This window comes from Phytophthora sojae, assembly GCF_000149755.1.
Source record: "Phytophthora sojae unplaced genomic scaffold PHYSOscaffold_3, whole genome shotgun sequence".
Classification (NCBI taxonomy): domain Eukaryota; phylum Oomycota; class Peronosporomycetes; order Peronosporales; family Peronosporaceae; genus Phytophthora; species Phytophthora sojae.
This window is the reverse complement of record NW_009258117.1, coordinates 5,197,687-5,214,514: the sequence shown is the minus strand read 5'-3', so window position 1 is coordinate 5,214,514 and position 16,828 is coordinate 5,197,687. Positions and strand designations below refer to the sequence as shown.

General features: G+C 53.6%; 4 protein-coding genes across 4 annotated transcripts; 2 read left to right on the top strand and 2 right to left on the bottom strand.

The window, feature by feature from the left end:
- Positions 1–6,601: 6,601 nt before the first annotated feature.
- PHYSODRAFT_259536 (hypothetical protein) lies at positions 6,602–7,968 on the top strand (the record flags this gene model as incomplete). The annotated part of the gene is made up of 3 exons (XM_009525358.1): positions 6,602–7,013; positions 7,117–7,292; positions 7,504–7,968. 3 exons carry the CDS (start codon positions 6,602–6,604, stop codon positions 7,966–7,968), a joined length of 1,053 nt encoding a protein of 350 aa, XP_009523653.1.
- Positions 7,969–11,388: 3,420 nt separating this feature from the next.
- PHYSODRAFT_489573 (hypothetical protein) lies at positions 11,389–12,076 on the bottom strand (the record flags this gene model as incomplete). Its single annotated transcript, XM_009525357.1, has 3 exons — positions 11,389–11,781; positions 11,851–11,953; positions 12,036–12,076. 3 exons carry the CDS (start codon positions 12,074–12,076, stop codon positions 11,389–11,391), a joined length of 537 nt encoding a protein of 178 aa, XP_009523652.1.
- A 144-nt stretch (positions 12,077–12,220) lies between these two features.
- On the top strand, positions 12,221–14,620 carry PHYSODRAFT_328981 (hypothetical protein; the record flags this gene model as incomplete). The annotated part of the gene is made up of 2 exons (XM_009525356.1): positions 12,221–12,325; positions 12,365–14,620. The coding sequence occupies 2 exons, from the start codon at positions 12,221–12,223 to the stop codon at positions 14,618–14,620; spliced, it is 2,361 nt and encodes a 786-aa protein (XP_009523651.1).
- A 124-nt stretch (positions 14,621–14,744) lies between these two features.
- On the bottom strand, positions 14,745–16,487 carry PHYSODRAFT_380440 (hypothetical protein; the record flags this gene model as incomplete). Its single annotated transcript, XM_009525355.1, has 2 exons — positions 14,745–14,903; positions 16,062–16,487. Coding segments are annotated over 2 exons (585 nt in total), but the record flags the coding sequence as incomplete, so codon positions are not given.
- Positions 16,488–16,828: the final 341 nt, after the last annotated feature.

Genomic DNA, 16,828 nt, shown 5'->3' with positions numbered 1-16,828 from the left:
CCGGCAACAGCAGCTCTCAAGTCTCGGAGCCCTTGCTCGACGTCGTCAGCACTAACAGAAGCTCCCACGCCATGCCGAAGCGAAAACCATAGATATGTTCGCTGCTGAAAGCGATGCAGCCACCCACGGCTTGGTGCACTGCCGCTGGGTAGCTGCAAGCCTTCGCGCTCAGCGACGAAGCGCCCGTGCTTTTTTGAAGGCTCAGGTAGCTAGACCGCTCGACCTTGGTCTTCGCTTAGCCCTTGTACCACTTGGCTCAGCCCCGCTTAGCGCTGCAAGAGGTCCGCTCAGCTCCTTCCACTGAGCGAACACTCCCACTCCGTTTCGCTAGGATTAGCCGCTTGAACGCTTGACTCAGCTCCGACTCGGGTCGGGCGAGGCGTGTGTTCCTCACTCTGCGATCCCCTTGGCGGTTCTTTTGATCACGGCTACGCTGTGGGTCCAGACTCGCGTCGGCCACACCAGCTGTTGTCGATGTTGAAGGTCTCCGGAGGTGTTCCCAGACGAAACTTGCGCTCCACTTGGCGAGTCCCAGTCCGCACGTGTCCACAGCCCGAAATCCCCCGGGTTTTCCTTAATGAACACGACACCGCACACAATAGCCTCCACTTCCTCTCTTTGGTTACGGCTCAGAACCACAACACCCCTTCTTTCCCGGTCGGCCTGGGTCTGGGCCGAGTTCCCTTTATTTCTCTGAGCCTGGGTGAGGCTCGTACCAGCTTCTCCTTTCTTCTCTTCGAGTCAAGCAACGACCCGGTCTGGAGTTATTGACTCGGTTTGAGCCTAGTCCGAATCCAAGGCACTCACACACACCCTGGGACTACCTGCGCACCAGGTCCACAATGAATCGATACTAATAATCACACAATGCACCGGGGCACGCCAATGTCCCCAAGCACACAATACAATTACCCTGCCTAAACCTCAGAATGGATCACCTTCCACCCGAAAATATGAAATACACCCTAAGCTGTAACAGTAATATGAAATAACCGTACTGCCGTCGCACAGAAGCACTCTGACAACGTTGATATGTTAGCTTGAATTAGTGTGGATGATCGCCAAGACACCTTCTGGCCAAAGACCTCCACCACTTGCGTCCTTCGGGGCAAAACGAACTCTGTTTAAATGTTTACACATGCACAAACTAGGACTCACTAAGTGGGGGCGCAATATCACCCTGGGTACACACTGACTGGCTGCGCGAAGAGCGTCGGCTGTATGCTTACCGGTGGCCCTTGAAGCTCCGCCCGATATCCTTGGTCTTGGCCAATGCGGCTGCTCCACGTCGGCGAGCGTCGTCTTGGAGCTGCTGGAGGCCGTTGAGATCCGCTTGAAGTGTCCGCGATCTTGAGCGGTCACGCCCAATGTAGGCTGGCTCATGGCTGATTCACCGGATGAGTGTACTCGCCGGTGCCACCAACTTCGCCGTCAGTAGCACTATCTGGACTTAAGCTCAGCGACTCTCCACCCGGCACTTCAACAGGACTCCGACAACTCCGCTCAGGCCCATGCCACTCCGCTCAGGTCCGCAACACTCCGCTCGGCTTCTCGACTTGAGCAAAGACTTCAAACATCGCATTCGAAGCTGGGCTCGGACTCCACTTCACTCCGCTCAGACCTTCGATCCTCGCCCAGCTTGTCGACTTTGGTGAAGGTTCCATGATCACTGTAGAAGCCGGGCTCGGGCTCGGCACGACCTCGCTCGGACGCCTGCTCCTCGACTCATCTCGGTATCTTAGACAACGGCCCCACAACCACTGGGGAGGTTGAGCTCAAACTCCAACCGGCTCCGCTCAGCTCCTCGACCTGAGCGGGGACTCCGGTCATCACACTCGAGGCTCAGATCAAACTCCGCGTAGCTTCTCTCTGCTTCCTGGACTCAGCTCAGACTTGGGATACTCAACACCACACATCTCGGGTCTCAGACAATTTTCGCTCAAGCCCAGAGTCTGAGCGGAGCTCCGCCCAGACCTCGGGACCAGCTTCCTTCGTCACACGGCTCGTGTCCGACAGTTGGTGGTCCAGATCCATCACGGCCATGACGCACTTGAAGTCTGCTTGATTGATACGGGTCAGCATCCTGGATTGATACGGGTCAGCTGGACATGGGTTCGGTGGCGAAATCCACCGAGCCTTTTCACAATGGCGCCGGTAATTGTGGCGTTGTCGTGCCAGTCCCTGTACTCGTCGATCTTCTTCAGTAGACGGGCGTCAAAAGCACGCAGAGCATCAGGACAGCGGCGCTTGCGGTCGCCATGTGCATCGGGCACGTCGTCATAGTTGCGTTTCCTCTTCAGAATGCCTTGAACAGTAGATTGCTTCATAGCGGCGGCGAGCTTGAAGTGCTGTGTAGCCCAATCCGCGATGTCTTGGTGCGTCCACGCAGGCTCGGTCTTTGCTTTCTCACAGACGGTCTTCTTCTGCGATAGACTCAGTGTAATGTAGGAGGAAGGGCGACGCTGCATGGAGGTTGAAGTAGATTGTAAAGTGAACTTAGTGTTAGACCAGCTCTCGGCAACGATTAGAAGGACATTGTGACGGCGGGTCATCCCTCCTCCGGAGGGGAATACCGATGAGGTTAATTGAGCAAATGGAGATGGGCAAGCCACTTGCGCAACCTGGAGGGTGTAAACATTATATTTTGCAGGTTATCGAGAGGTACCGGTGCCGAAAAAGAGGTGCACAACTGTACTCCTAGCTTGAGGCTTTGTCGAGTAAACTAGAATTTGGTTGAAGATGTGCGGAGAGCCAGTGCCTCAAGCTTTAGAGTAGGTCTGAGGCTAAGACCAAATGTCCACACGTTAGAGGGTTGAGCGCCTCATTTCCAATTACGCCACGTGTACAGGAAGTCACTATGATCGCGCTCCAAACCACCAGAGCAGGAACTCCCCTGCTAACGGAAACGAACTCTACCACCTCTACTGTTGGCGACAGTGCCACGGCGGCACATCAGGCTGGGGCGCCGCCGTCTTCCCCACTGCACTAACGTACTGCTCACTCTAATGTTGTAGTATTCTAGGAGAAACCGTTAGCCTTATAAACGAACGCTACCACAGCCGTAGCATCAGTGCTTGATCCAGCGAAAGTCGCATGGTCTTGGCGGCGCTTCGGCGTGAAGAGCCGACACAAGCTATGTGAGATCGACAAGTAGCGCAGGAAATCCTACAGTTTCAGTCGATAGCAACGACGGATCACCCAAATTGACGGTCTTTGTAGTTCACCATGAGCGCACCATGGTCGTGAACTCTATAAAACACCGGACCAGGTGCTTGATGTTGTCTCCCTGTCCGTCGTCACCCGGAGACAACGCCGACGAGTGCCTCGCTCCTATACCTCACCGCTGTAGTGTTCTGAATCGCTCAATGTCGATGTCGTTGATAGCGACACTCAGTGCCTGCGCGAATATCTAGCCATCGTCGAGAAGACGGATTGATTTCCCGCCAACAACAAGCTTGAATTTCTCTTAGTGTTTGATTCTGTGCCTAATCGCCAATCAAATTGCGTGCACTCAAAGATGTTTGCGATAATTTGCTTGTTTGCTGACACTTCGCCTACTTATTCAGAAACTGACATGAAGATCTAACGATTAACGGAATCGTTTGTTTGCTGATACAAACAGGGCGATCTCCGGTTCGATAAAATGTTGACCTCAGTTTAAGAACTTGTTATACCTCCGAACAAGGTAACATTTGAAGGTTCGCGTTTGGGCGCCGTCCAGCATGAGTTCGTGTGTTCTTAAAAAGAGGTACAATTCGATCGAAATCGCCCCCGGGTAGGCTATGATACTGTAAAACCTGTGATTGTGCCCCCAGCCTTCAATAGTACCCCACCCCCCAAAATTTAGAATCTGAGTGGGGACTTACGATACCGTAAATAACGGCGAACATGCAACGCGCGGCGAAGATGCAACATTACCGCCAAATTACTACAAATACTGGTATTTCATCTTGGCTTTAGGATTGTACGAACTTTTTACGAGTCAATTGACTTTTTATATTTTGACTTGAAAGCTTCTTTTTACGCCGTTGCATCTTCGCCGTGATTTACGGTAGTGCCCCACCCCCTACATTTTATCCAAAAGTTTGAGGTTTTAGGTACAATTCCACATAATCAACACTTGAAGTTTGTATACTGTCGTGGAATAATAAATATTTATAGTGGAAATTATCCACTAAAGCTGACTTTTTAGCGTTGTTTGTAGTTGGATACCCATTACCTTTATTTGTGCCCCCTTTAATAGTGCCCCATGTTAGGAGGAGGGTACTAATGGAGTACCCCATGGGGCACAATCACAGGTTTTACAGTAGTTCATTTGCCCTACCCCATTCTCAATTGTAATACAGGGGTTCATAAATTGGTGTAAAAAGCACCTGTAAAAAGGGTAAGAAGTCTTTTATGCACATTTCATTATTCGCAGTTCGAAGAACTGCGTTAGGCGGCCCCAGAAAAGTTTGCAGCATTGACATCCTGAAACATTACGGCCAGCAATTTTAAGTTGCTTGATGCAGCCATGTTTGACGCATTGACATCCTGCAACACTGTTGGCAACATTGCTACAGAACATAGTCTGTGTGATGCGGGTACACTGTCTGTATTCTATAGATTGAGCCCTGGAGCCCGGCGCTGTGGTGGAACCGTCTCCGAATGGAGGCATATGCCAGCCATCGTGCAAAGAAGCTTCGTCCTAGTAGTTGCCGATTCAGCTCACACAAAAATTTCAAGAGCTGCAAACGGAAGTTTAGGCATACTGGTGAAGGTGTTATTTGATGAGAAAACTCGCTTCAACGTCAAATTGGTTCGTGACAGTCGATCTGGTGATCATGCACATTTCATCGAAGCGGTCCGAGTTGAGAATATAGATGTTCTCATGCCATATTAGGTACCTTCTTGAATTACATTCCTACATTCCTTCAATCGCAATAGGTTTTGAAGTCCGTTAATTAATATTTGATGCTAGTAGCTTTTTCATAGCGCCTGTGGTTCAGAAGTAGATGGTACGCTGATTAGTAATAATAAAATAAAAGGCAACTCAATGCACTACTGTCCGATTCATGGCTAAGGCGTTAACTGTAAATGCAGTATCAGCCAACCAGACGGCACGCAAAGCATGCGAGATGTTCAAAACAAAATACTTATACACTGGAAAGCCCAGTTAATCTGGATCTTTTAGTATTATTATGTTGTTGTTGTCTGGTCCAGTGCCCCGCAAAAATGCCATTGAGATTCTCAGTGGTTTCTCAATTTGAGAAAAAAACAGTGTTTGTTGGTGCTGAGCGAAACGTTTTTTGAAGAAAAAACGCGTAGTGAAAATTGAGATTTGAGGCTTCGCATTTTGCCAGTTATTCGAAGTCACCTCGTTATTGTCGCTGACCTGAGTACTCCCCCGGAGCAAGTACTCCTACTCCATGCTAAAATCTTTCAGGTTCACGCGGTTACTTGTTCTGGAGTTGATCAAGTCCAGTAAAGACAGCTAACCCTCCTGGTATTTGACCCTGCCCCCGAGACATAACTTTACGCTAGCCAACGTTTAGCTCCACTCTGGAGCTTTGCAGACGTACGAGTGCGCGACTGCTTCCCGTTTTGCTGTTTTTGGTTTTCTTTGTGGCAACATCCAAATTCATTTTTAACCCTGAGATACGGAGATGGGCGCTTGCTCGGTGCAAGCCTCCTCCTTCCATGAACAACAATACCCGTTTTCTTCTTTTCGTTGCTTCTAGTCATCGGTCAATGAGAACTGCAAATCTCCGGGCCTCATGGCCCGGGTTCCCTAATAAGGGGGGGGGGGGCTATGCCCCAACTAACCCCACTGTCGGCGGTTACCATTTCTACCGCTGGTTTCGCGAAAATTGTAATTGGATCGCTTACGCCAGCACGATAGTGAGCACGTCTCCGGGTTCATATACAGCAAAAAATATACGAACACGTCTGCCCTGGTAGATAGACGAGCTAGCACGCCAAACCGGTCGAGCGTGAGTGGCTTATGGATGATGTGGTAGAGGATGGTGTTAGTGACTCTGCTCCTCCCAAGGTTCTTGATCTCCTGTGTCGCTGTCTATTTTGAAGAACGTACTAAGGTGTGAGCGGCTACAGCACCTGCTGCATGCAAGATGATATGTCCTACCGTTTGGAGAGGTCGACGGACTACTCGAATGGTGAACACAAACACTGCTCGATGAAGTCTCCGCTTCCACTAATGACAGCACTACTAGCGCGCTTTTACTGCTCGTCCCTCCGCCCAGGGATCGAGAAATGAGCGAGAGAGGCAAAGCGCGGGGAGGGGTGGGCTGGGAACTAGGCCCTCCGAATAAAAGATTGTACTGCAAATATACGGAAATATTAGTACGGAATAATTTATTTTACGCGAACGAGAAAAAAGTGGAATAACTTACGGCTTGACTTTTTACAAAGGTATTTTTCAGTCGTAAAAAGCATTTTTCAAATAAGTACGTTTTTCAGAGGTAATTACTTTTATTGCGTTTCTGGGTCTCCGCTGCAATTCTAGACGCCACAAAGCACTGGTTAGAACGCCCTTACCATAGTTAAAATGCCAGCACCCGCAAGTTTGACTTTTTCCTAGTGTTGTCATTGTCGAATCAAGATGCCAACCAACAACCCGTTCAGCACCCGCCAAGTCTGCAACTACTATTACAAGGCCGTCACGGATTCTCAAGATGAGCCGACTCCGTACTTTCGCTGTCAGTGCTCCGTCGTTAGAAAACAAGCTTCCAAAACCGGCTACAGCAACCTGTTCGACCATGTCCTGAAGCGCCACCCGGACTTCGTGGCGACCATGATGGCCAGCGGCACCAACACGGCTACCCTAGTAAGCTTCATCGACCAGAAGTCACAGACGGTCTTCTGCTGGCTGGATTGGACCACGGCCTGCAACCTGCCATTTTCGAGGAGCGAGGATCCCATCGTGGCCAAGTACACGAACTTGGAGCACCTTTCGTCGGAGACGCTGCTGAAGTACGCCCATTTGGTCGTGCGACAGGCCGAGATTGAAATCGGTTTGGCACTCCCTGTTATCTTCAGTATTATGTTCAACGGGTGGACTTTCCATTCCGAGCACTATCTCGCAGTGATGCGGTTTTGAGCACGACGGTCGTGCAGACAAGGTGCTGTTGGCGTTTGCGCCTTTGATTGACGGCGAGGTCACTGACAACTCCTCCGCGAGCCACGTCATGTTCCTCGAAGGGATCCTCCCGTTCTTTGATCGAGACATCTCTAATGTTGTCTACCTCGTCGGTGACAACTGTGCAGTGAATGCAAGCTCGCGGACCTTCTGGGTATTCCGCTGGTTGGTTGTGCCTCTCATCGCCTGGACCTCGCTGTGCAGATGTTTATGGCCGACTAAGAGCCATTACTGGGCACGATCCAGGAGCTGATGCGTAATTTACGCAACATGAACCACTCCGCGAAACTTCGGTAAGTAATTTGGGTATTCGTATTTTATTTTTGAATTTTTCCTGAAAAAAATATTTTTATTTTTGTTTTTAGAAAAAAGCACTTCGTTGCGGCCGGTGCTACACGCTGGGACTCGAGATGATCAAGCGCCTTTTCGCTATCAAGGACTTCATTGACACGTCTGATGACGAGCTGGCGGAGCTCATACTGACCCGCCACGAGGAGAACAAGCTGCGCGCTCTTGGCGACGATCACCGCGAGTTCAAGTCGGCGTCTAAGAATCTGCAGAGCGACGAAGATGTCACGCTGCTCGATGTGCGTGACATTTTCGATGCCCTGATCGAGCGCCACCCTGCGGTCGCGCAGTACCTTGCCGCCGACGCGGCTATCGTGAAGAGCCCGGCGTTTGAAAACGCCTGCGTCAAGGTGTTGCTCGGCAAGGAGGCGGAGCTGACAGTGGACGAGCAGAAGCTGCTAAGCCCGTTTGCTGTGCGCGCTACAGGGCGCGCCAGTGCTGACGCCAGCGAGGACGAGAACGACCGTGCAGGGTTTTGCTGATCGCGCACTGCGCGCCCGCAAGAAGCAGCGCGCAGACGTCGAATGCTGTGGAACGCCTCTTTAGCAAGGCGCGTCACGTACTATCGCTACACGGCCACAGTATCCTCCCCACAGCCCGTCTACTTCAAAAGTGGGCTCCCCCTAAAACGAGAGCCAAAAGTCGCACAAAATGGGCTCCCTCGTGGTGAGTACGAGACCAAGGAGCCCTGGTTCGGGCTCCCCATTGGCTCCCCTCCAGGGCTCCCCAAATTTAGCTTCAAATCTATGACGGGCTCTTCATAGTAATATCTGATTGGCCAATTTTACCTAGACTTAAGGCGAGCAACTTCGCGTGATCGATGCGCCACGCTAGAAGATCGAGCTCAAAGATCGCCACACTAGAAGATCTCGCGCCACTCATATGTGTACAGCCGCTCCGAGGCCACCCCAGCGTCGCCGATAGTCCTTCCTTCCCCTCAAGGAGAAGCCCTCTTTCCTATGCCTTTTCAGGTTAGAACCTGGAGATACTTCAATGACGGCCAATCATCAGCGAGATATTTAACACAGGTGAGGGGAGCCCTTAACGAGGGCTCACAGTTCTGGAGGGCTCCTTTCACTTAACCTATTGAACTCAAGAGCCCAGGAGCCCGAGCTCGCGACTTTTTGGGTTCACCCAAGAGCCCAGGAGCCCGGCTCTCCCCAGGGCTCGTAGAAGGTGTGATCCTCCCCATTCGTCTCGGTTTGCTGTTGGTTTTAAAGGTTAACCGGTGCTTTTGGGGAGCTGCCACGGTCTCGAAGGTTGTGAACGCTTAGGTTTTGTAGAGCCTTAATTGCTTAATACAAGTTGCCATCTTGTGTTGAAATTGTTGCAATATACTGAATAATTTATTTCGCTGACCTCGGGTTCTCCGTGGAATTACTTATTGGCGAAGCTCCTCAAAATGCTACTGCAACTGTATTTTCGGAGGGCCTGCTGGGAACCACCAATTTGCGCGCCCTTTGGAGATCTGACGAGTATTGAAGTTGGGGAAAGTAGTAGTGATATTTTTATACTGGGATAGGAAGCAACGTTAGTGCTGCTATCGCAGACCAAATAGGATTATATCAGTGGTACGTCAAGTCAAAATATGACCTCTCTTGACACCCAACTGGCACATTTCCAGAAACCGGTATGACCCCGGTGCCCTCCAAAAGGTTTATATGCGTGGGGAGTTTGAAACGGTATGGGTCAGTAGCATATACCGAACCGGGTGGAGTGATGTAAGGTGAATGATTGAATCGAACGGACTACTACAGGACTGTAGCATACAAATGCAAGCATTTTCCTTTCTCTACGAGCTAGATCTCGAGCAAGGTTCGTTTCATTACTGTGTATAATTACTGCCTAGTCGTATCTTGCATCTTCGCCGTTGAGGTGAATGATCGGGCAGATGCTGCGGCTGCGAAGCAGGCGCAGGAGATGACTGTGGATCGTAAAAAAAAGTAATAAAGGAGTTATCCCAAAAACCTGCGCGGAGCTAGTTACTATTATCACTACTGGTGGCGTTTTTTCTCGCTACTGTAGCTATATCACTATTATTAAACCCAGACCCCAACTTTATATTAGTAATATAGTAGTAATTGTGATATCACTACTATCGCTACTACTCTGCTGACTACTACTGTATCGAATACAGATACACTCGGCGTCGCTTGATGCGCATTTCCGAGCCTGCTGCAGCGAGATGAAGGAGGGCAAGACGCCGTCGGTGGTGGACGTGCAGCACCAGATCCGCGCGAACGCGTCGCAGCTGCAGGACTATTTCTCGGACCTGTACGCGTGGGAGAAGAGCATCGGCAAGGAGGACTCGGCGCGCAAGCGGGCGGCCAAGACGCCCAAGACTGCCGCCGCGACTAGTGGGGCGACCCCACCGCCTCGAACCGCACGAGTCGTCGGCGTGGGCAATAACAACGCAGCAGCAGGTGCAGCCAATGGCAAGAAGCCGGACGCACACACGTACGACAAAGGATACAAGCGCTGGGAGAAGTTCGACGTGGTTAGTTGAGCTTCTTTGGCTCATGTGCTGGTGCTGCTGGTATATTGACTGTTGATGTGGTTAATGCAATGGCTTCTGAGCAGGACGCAGCGCTGCGAGAGGCCGATGGCGACAGTACTCTCGGGGTAAAGAGCGAAGATACGACACCGTCATTGCAGAGCTCGCCTGCTCCGCGTCGAGTGGTTGCAGCGAGCAAGGCTGCTTCCTCTCCGGCGACTACCAAGAGTCGCGAGGAGTTGGAGAAGGAGGAGGGCAACGCGCACTACAAACGCGGCGACTATGTGGCTGCGATCAAGAGCTACACGCGCTGCCTGGGCTACAACCCGCAGAACGCGGTGGTGCTGTCGAACCGCGCCATGGCGTACTTGAAGAATCGGGAATTTGCCAACGCTGAAGACGACTGCAAGCTGGCACTGAAGGCCGACCCTACCCATGTCAAGTCGTACTCTCGTCGAGGCACTGCGCGCAACTCGTTAGGGAAGCACCGGCTTGCATTGCTCGACTTTTACCAGGCCGCGACTTTGGATCCAAAAAGCCGACAAATCCAGACACAGCTACAGTCGACCCGAGAGCTGATCCGGACGGCTATCAAGCGTGCCCCAAAACGCACCGAGTTTGCGATTGAAGTGGTTGGCGAAAGTCCTCCAAGCAAACTGCTGGGGTCACAGCACGACAGCGAGAACAAGGAGAACCTCGGATCTCTTCAGCATACAAAATCAACCGCAGCTGCTGCCGTCGCAAAGCAGAAGTCACCGCTACAGGAAGCAGATCCCGCTGAGCTGCCTCCAGCTCCATCTTCAACTCCTACGACTGTAGAGACTGGAAACAAGCTAACGAAGCAGACGACCTCGGTCATTCTGCCCAAGCTGCCGAGGAAGGCTCCGGCCACTTCGTACGAATTTGGTCGCGTGTGGAAGTCGCTGGCTTTGCGCGGCGATTCTGAGCATAAAAGTCGCTTGACCAACCTGCGCGCCGATTATCTGCGCATGATTGACCCCTCTGCAGTCCGCACCATCTTCAAGACAGCGATCGAGTCCGACGTGCTGTGCGAAATCTTTCACGTCTTCCGCTACGCAATGCTGTCTTCATCGACCTCTAACGCCCCTCCACCGAAAGAGAGCACTGCGTTCATGTTTGCGTTTGCCCGCGAGCTCACAAAAGTGACGCGCTTCAACATGACCGTCATGCTCCTGTCTGACAAGGAGAAGGAGGACATGGCGTGGGTTATTTCGCGCCTCGAATCAGAGACTCACAATCACGACGTCGCTGACCTCAAGAAACTCTACGAGCTGTCGTGACATATAGCAGCACAGTCTAGCGGTTGATCTAACAGTAGCGAGGTTACTTGGCAATTGATAACATGGTTCTTCTAAGGCGCCTTCCACGTCCACCCGCTGCCTCGCCCTTATTTGCTGCAGCTCTTGGTCGCTATTCTGCACGTCGCAGCGTCCACGAGCGACGACTGCGTGAGCTCCATGTCCGAGATCTTGTAGAACTTCTTGATGAGCTTCACGTCGGCGTCGGTCAGGTGCGTGCCGAGCTCTTCGAACGGCACCTGCATGCCCTGCACCAGCGCCTCCGCCTGCTTGAGCGCCGCCTCGTCCGCGTCGAGCACGCAGAGCACGACGGACGAGGTGTCGTCGCTCACTCCGAACCGCTTGAAGGACTCGGACACGTTGCGCGAGCCCGACATGTTGAAGACCAGCTCGGCGTGCAGGCTGCGCGTGGTCAGGCGGCCGGACGCGTCGCACTGCAGAGCGCGCGCGGCAGCCGCGTGCACCTGGAACGGGCCGGCGATCTGGCAACACCACAGCACAATTAGCGTCGAGACATCACTGCAAGAGAAGGAGGCACGCAGTATTAATACCAGCTGCGCATTGACGAGCGCGGCGTCGAACTTCTTGTCCAGCAGCCCCTGGCGCAGCGCCGGACTGTTCTTCACGTCCGTGTAGTACCCCACGTGGAGCGTCCTGCGGCGCATTAAGACAGAGAGGGTCAGGAAGACTGCGCGCAGCTTGAGTGAGGTGCGCATCGGGCGGCAGGCTCACTCACCGGTTGCCGAACAGCGCGAACGAGTGCTTCTCCAGCGTCATCGAGTCCGTCGAGTGGAGCAGAGCAATTTTCGCTCAAATTATTGTTGAAAATAACAAAATGTAAATAATTGTTAAAAAATCAAATGCCTGTTAACGTCAGTTAGTATTAATACCGTTTTAGCCGAGACTAGTCACAACCGAGAAATGGCTGGAAGCGCGACGTCGCCGGCGGTGGCGGCCGCGCCGACGGAGGAGGAGGTCGCCAGCATGCACCACTTCATCGAGAACGCGCTGGACCTGCTGATCAAGGTGGAAAAGCCCGCCATTTGAACCCCTTGTTACGCTCAGAACGCTCACCGCCTTGCCTACCGCTACTTCCTACTCCAGGGCAATGCCAAGAGCTACCAGTACCTCATCACGCAGCTGACGCTGGTGCCGCCGCCCGTGGCCATGCGCCGCAAGATCTTCCGCGCGCTGCCTCGCTGCATCTCCACCATGGCGCGCGAGCCGCGCACGTACCGCGCGCTGCTGGACGTGCTGTTCAAGTTCAACCTGCTGTCCAGCGGCGACCCGCTTGAGGTGGAGGACTACACGAGCTTCATCGTGCACCTGGTGTCCTCCAACACCGTCTACGTGGTGCCGTCGCTGCACATGCTGGTGCGTAACATGCGCCGCCCGGAGACCAAGGAGCTGCCGCCCGACCTTCGAGCGCTCCAGGAGGCGGAGAAGCCCAAGGCGCCCGCCACCTCGGGAGGAGGAATCATTATCGGAGGGTCGTTCGGAGCGACCGTTGCGGCGCCAGCGCCTGTGGCGGAGGTCGTTCAGGAGCAACCCAAGGGTCCGAGTCTGGAAGAGCGCATCCAGGCCCGGTTCGAAGCGGCTCACCAGACGCTGGAGCGCGTGCTGGCGCTCGTGCCGACCGCGGCGAACGTTTTGTTCCCGATCTTGTGTGAGCACTTTCCTCACAAGCGGATGGACGCGCCGACGCAGGTGGCTTACCTGCGCAATGTGCTGCGCGTGACTGGGTATGTGAGCGGGCTACGAGAGCGCGTTCTGGGGCTCATCATCGACCAGTTGGTGGCGATTGACGTGGAAATTAAGCTGGATGAGAGCGAAGAGGATGTCTTTACGATGGATGATTTCTTGGACGACGACATGTTGCCGCCTGATGACTCCTCGCGTCAGGTGGACGAGATGGCGGACAAGCTCGACCAGATGATGCTCGTCATGTTTGAGCACATTGAACAGTGCACTGCCGCTCCTGATGCGGCGACGGATGCTAGCAATGAAGAAACGGACGTCCGTCAGGCGGCGTTGATCTTCAAGTATTTGCTCAAGGTATTCGAGCATTCCATCTTGAACACGCACCGATCCAAGTACCCGCAGTTCCTGCTCTTCTATGTGTGCCGCATGGACCCGCAGTTCCAAGACATATTCATCTCGCAGCTGCTGACTACGTCGCTGGACCCTCATACACCGCCAACCACGCGTCAAAGCTGTGGTGCCTACTTGGCCAGCTTCCTCGCCCGAGCCAAGTACATTTCCGTGGCCTATCTCCAGAAAGCTCTGTATCAACTGTTGAAGTGGCTGCATGACCAAATGGATATCTACGATGCAGCACACGAGGAATTGGACCAAGATGAAACGAGGGAGGGTGAAAGCGCCGCCGAAAAGGAGGAACGCCTACTGGAGAGGCGTGAGAGGGGGGAAGCTCCCCCCGCAGCGTTCCAGGAGAGCATCTATATTTCGTCGCTACAGATTGTGTGCTATATGATGTGCTTCCGCGGGTTAGAGATCGCTACCATGGACGATGGCGCTGGCTACGAATCCTTGCGGAGTCTTGGATGGGAGAGGCTACTCGTGACAAGTGCCGGGTACTGCCCCTTAGCATATTGCCAGCAGACAGTGGCCACCGAATTTCTCAACTTGGTGGAGGCGTTCGACTTGGTTTCCGAGGAGTGCTTGGAGCGTGTGGACCAGGCAATTGGCACAGTCTCGACGCTGAGCAAGTCCACGAAGTCTATGGAGCGCTCGAAGAAGCCTACAGCAGGCTCGGCTCCTGCGTCGACGTTGCTGGGTCAACGCCAGCCTCTTGAGACGTTCTTCCCGTTCGACCCATATCTTCTGCGCCGCTCGTTCCGCTACATCGGCCCATCGTATCTGTACTGGAAGCATGCAGACCCGACATCGAGTGAGAACTGCGACAAACTGGAGTCTGTCAAGGCAACCATCCGCCAGATGCTCGAGGATGCTGAAGAAGAGGACGATGACAGTGAAGAGGAAGAGGACCTGAACGACGAAGATGTGAGCATGGCTGGAAGTGCGCCCAATCCGATGAGCTTGGGGGGCGCTTCCTACCGTTCTGACAGCTATATGGGCAGTCTTAGTCGGTCTTACAACATGTCGGTCACCTCTTCCTACGACGACGAAGGCTTTGCCGACGAAGATCGTGCTCCTGTTAAGCGCCCTCTGCCCTCACGCACAATGTTCGACCCGTCTCCTGCTCTTTCAGCCAGCTCGCCCCCATCCAGACTCCCACCGCTCGGCTCTGCTGATGCTTTCACACTTGGTGGATTTGACGATGATGACGACGAGGGATTTTAGAAGTTACCGGTACAGAAAAAATAAAGAGCTGAGTGCATACCACGAGAAAGGGTCTCGGTCAGACGTCGTTAAATTTGTTTTCGTCGTATGTGTGACGAAGCCCCACATAGTGCTAGTGCTCTCACAGTGGCAGAAGGCGGTCGATCTCTTCCTTGGGTACTCCAAGCTGATCAAGTTTCTTGCGCGCAGCAGCCTTCTCTAGCAGCAGCTGGACCTGTTTGGCTTCCACCTCGCACTGCAATTTAGAGCGCTCAAGCTCGTACACGTCAAGGCGCTGCTTCTTCTCATCCTGAAGTTTGGAGCGCTCAAGCGCGTAAATGTCATGACGCTGGTGCTGCTCATCCTCGACGCGCTTCAGAAGTGCCTCGCGCTCGATTTCCGCCATCGTCTTGGCGTGCGCCTCATCCTGCGCTTGTGTCCGCGCACGCTTGGCGGTGGTTCCCTTCTCTTCAGACGCCTTCCGCTTCGTAGCGCTTGCCTTCTGTGGCTTGTTTCCGTCTGCCTTTGGCGTAGTTTCCTTCGTGCCATTCGCCGCTGGGGACGCAGTGGCAGAGTTCACTGCTTTCTTCTTGACCGGCGCCGGAGCGCTTACCGCAGCCGCCGGCTTCGCTTTCGCAATCGAAGTTTGCTTCAAGGGAGCTTCCACAGCTGACGACAGGAGAGATGCTCTCTCCTTCGGCGTTTTTTTCTCCTTTTGCGGCTCAGCTGACTTCGAGTCTTTCTTCTTTTCAACAATTTTCGCTGCCATCATTGGTTCGTCTTCGACCGGGTTGTCCTTCTTCTGCAGATCAAGTGGGGCAACCTCCTTCTCAGGAGCCTTCGGCACCGACTTCTCCTTAGGAGAGCTTGTCGTCTTCTTTTCCTTGGGAGAGCTCGTCGTCTTCTTTTCCTTGGGAGAGTTCGTCGTCTTTTTCTCTTTTGGGGAAGTCGTCGTCTTCTTCTCCTTTGGAGAACTCGTCGTCTTCTTCTCAACCGCCTTATGCACCGCCTTCTCCTCGGCAGAATTCGGTTTCTTCTTCTCAGCAGCCTTCGCCAACGCCTTCTCCGCCTTCTTCTTCTTCTTCGGTTTCTCAACCGCCATCGGAGTCTTCTCCTTCTCCGCAGTCTTCTCCTCTTCCGCCGCCTTAGCCAGACCGCCCTCTTTGGTCATATCCTTTTTCTTCTCCTTCTTCTTCTTCGTCGTCGTTTTCTGCGAGTCCGAGGTCTTGTCAATCTCCGCCAACTTGGCCGCCAGGATGTCTGAGAACGGGTTCCGCTTCGGAGGCGTCGAGACCGTCTTTCTCACGGCCTTTGCAGCTGGAGCTTTCTGCTTTGCCTTCGCACTCGCATCCTCCGTCTCACTGTCGCTGCTACTGCTACTACTGCTGCTGCTGCTGCTGTCGTCCTCCGTCTCGCTGCTGTCTGCGTCGCCGCTCTTCCCCTCACTGCTGGAAACCTTGACCCTCTCCTTCTTCCTCTCCTCCTCCGCGCTCTCGGCGTCCTCCGTGCTGTCGTTGTCCTCCCGCTCGACGGTCTCTGCGTTCTTCCTGGCGCCGTGGAAGGCCGGGTCCAGCTTGCGGAACAGCGGGCACATGCGCTCCACGTGCGCGCGCACCTCGGGCGTGGCCTTGTCGCGCATGTAGGCGTCGTGCACGCCCGCCTCCTGCAGCCAGTCCTTGGCCGCCACGAACTTCTTCTCGAGGGTCGTCAGCTTGGCGCGCACGAACTGCGGGTTGCGGTGCACCAGCCCTTCGCCGTGCATGACGGCCAGCATCTCGCGGATCAGCGGCGCGCGCGACTCGGAGCGCCAGCGCTTGGCGTTCTCCGGCTTGATGATCCACGCCATGAGCACGTCCATGGTCGTGGGGCCGCCCGGGCGCGCGCTGTCCGCCGTGCACGACACGTACTTCCCCACCATAGTTTGGTATCTACCTGGATCTTTACCTTATGAGCTCTTCAACACGGCAGTCTGTACGCTACAGCACCCTTAAAGAGGCTTCCACAACCTTAAAAACGGCTCGGCAACCTTAAAATTACAGGTTGCTTCAGCAACCGGTAATTTATCGAGGAGAAAATGACAATAGCGGCGACAATTTTGAGATCGAAGGTTGACGATCGTACGGGCTGGTGACTTCTCAAAACATGTTGCAACACGTATCCTAGCGAAGACGACGGAGCTACACCGCGTTAAGCGCGACTATCACCGCCAGGAAGCTGTCTGTCGTGGTT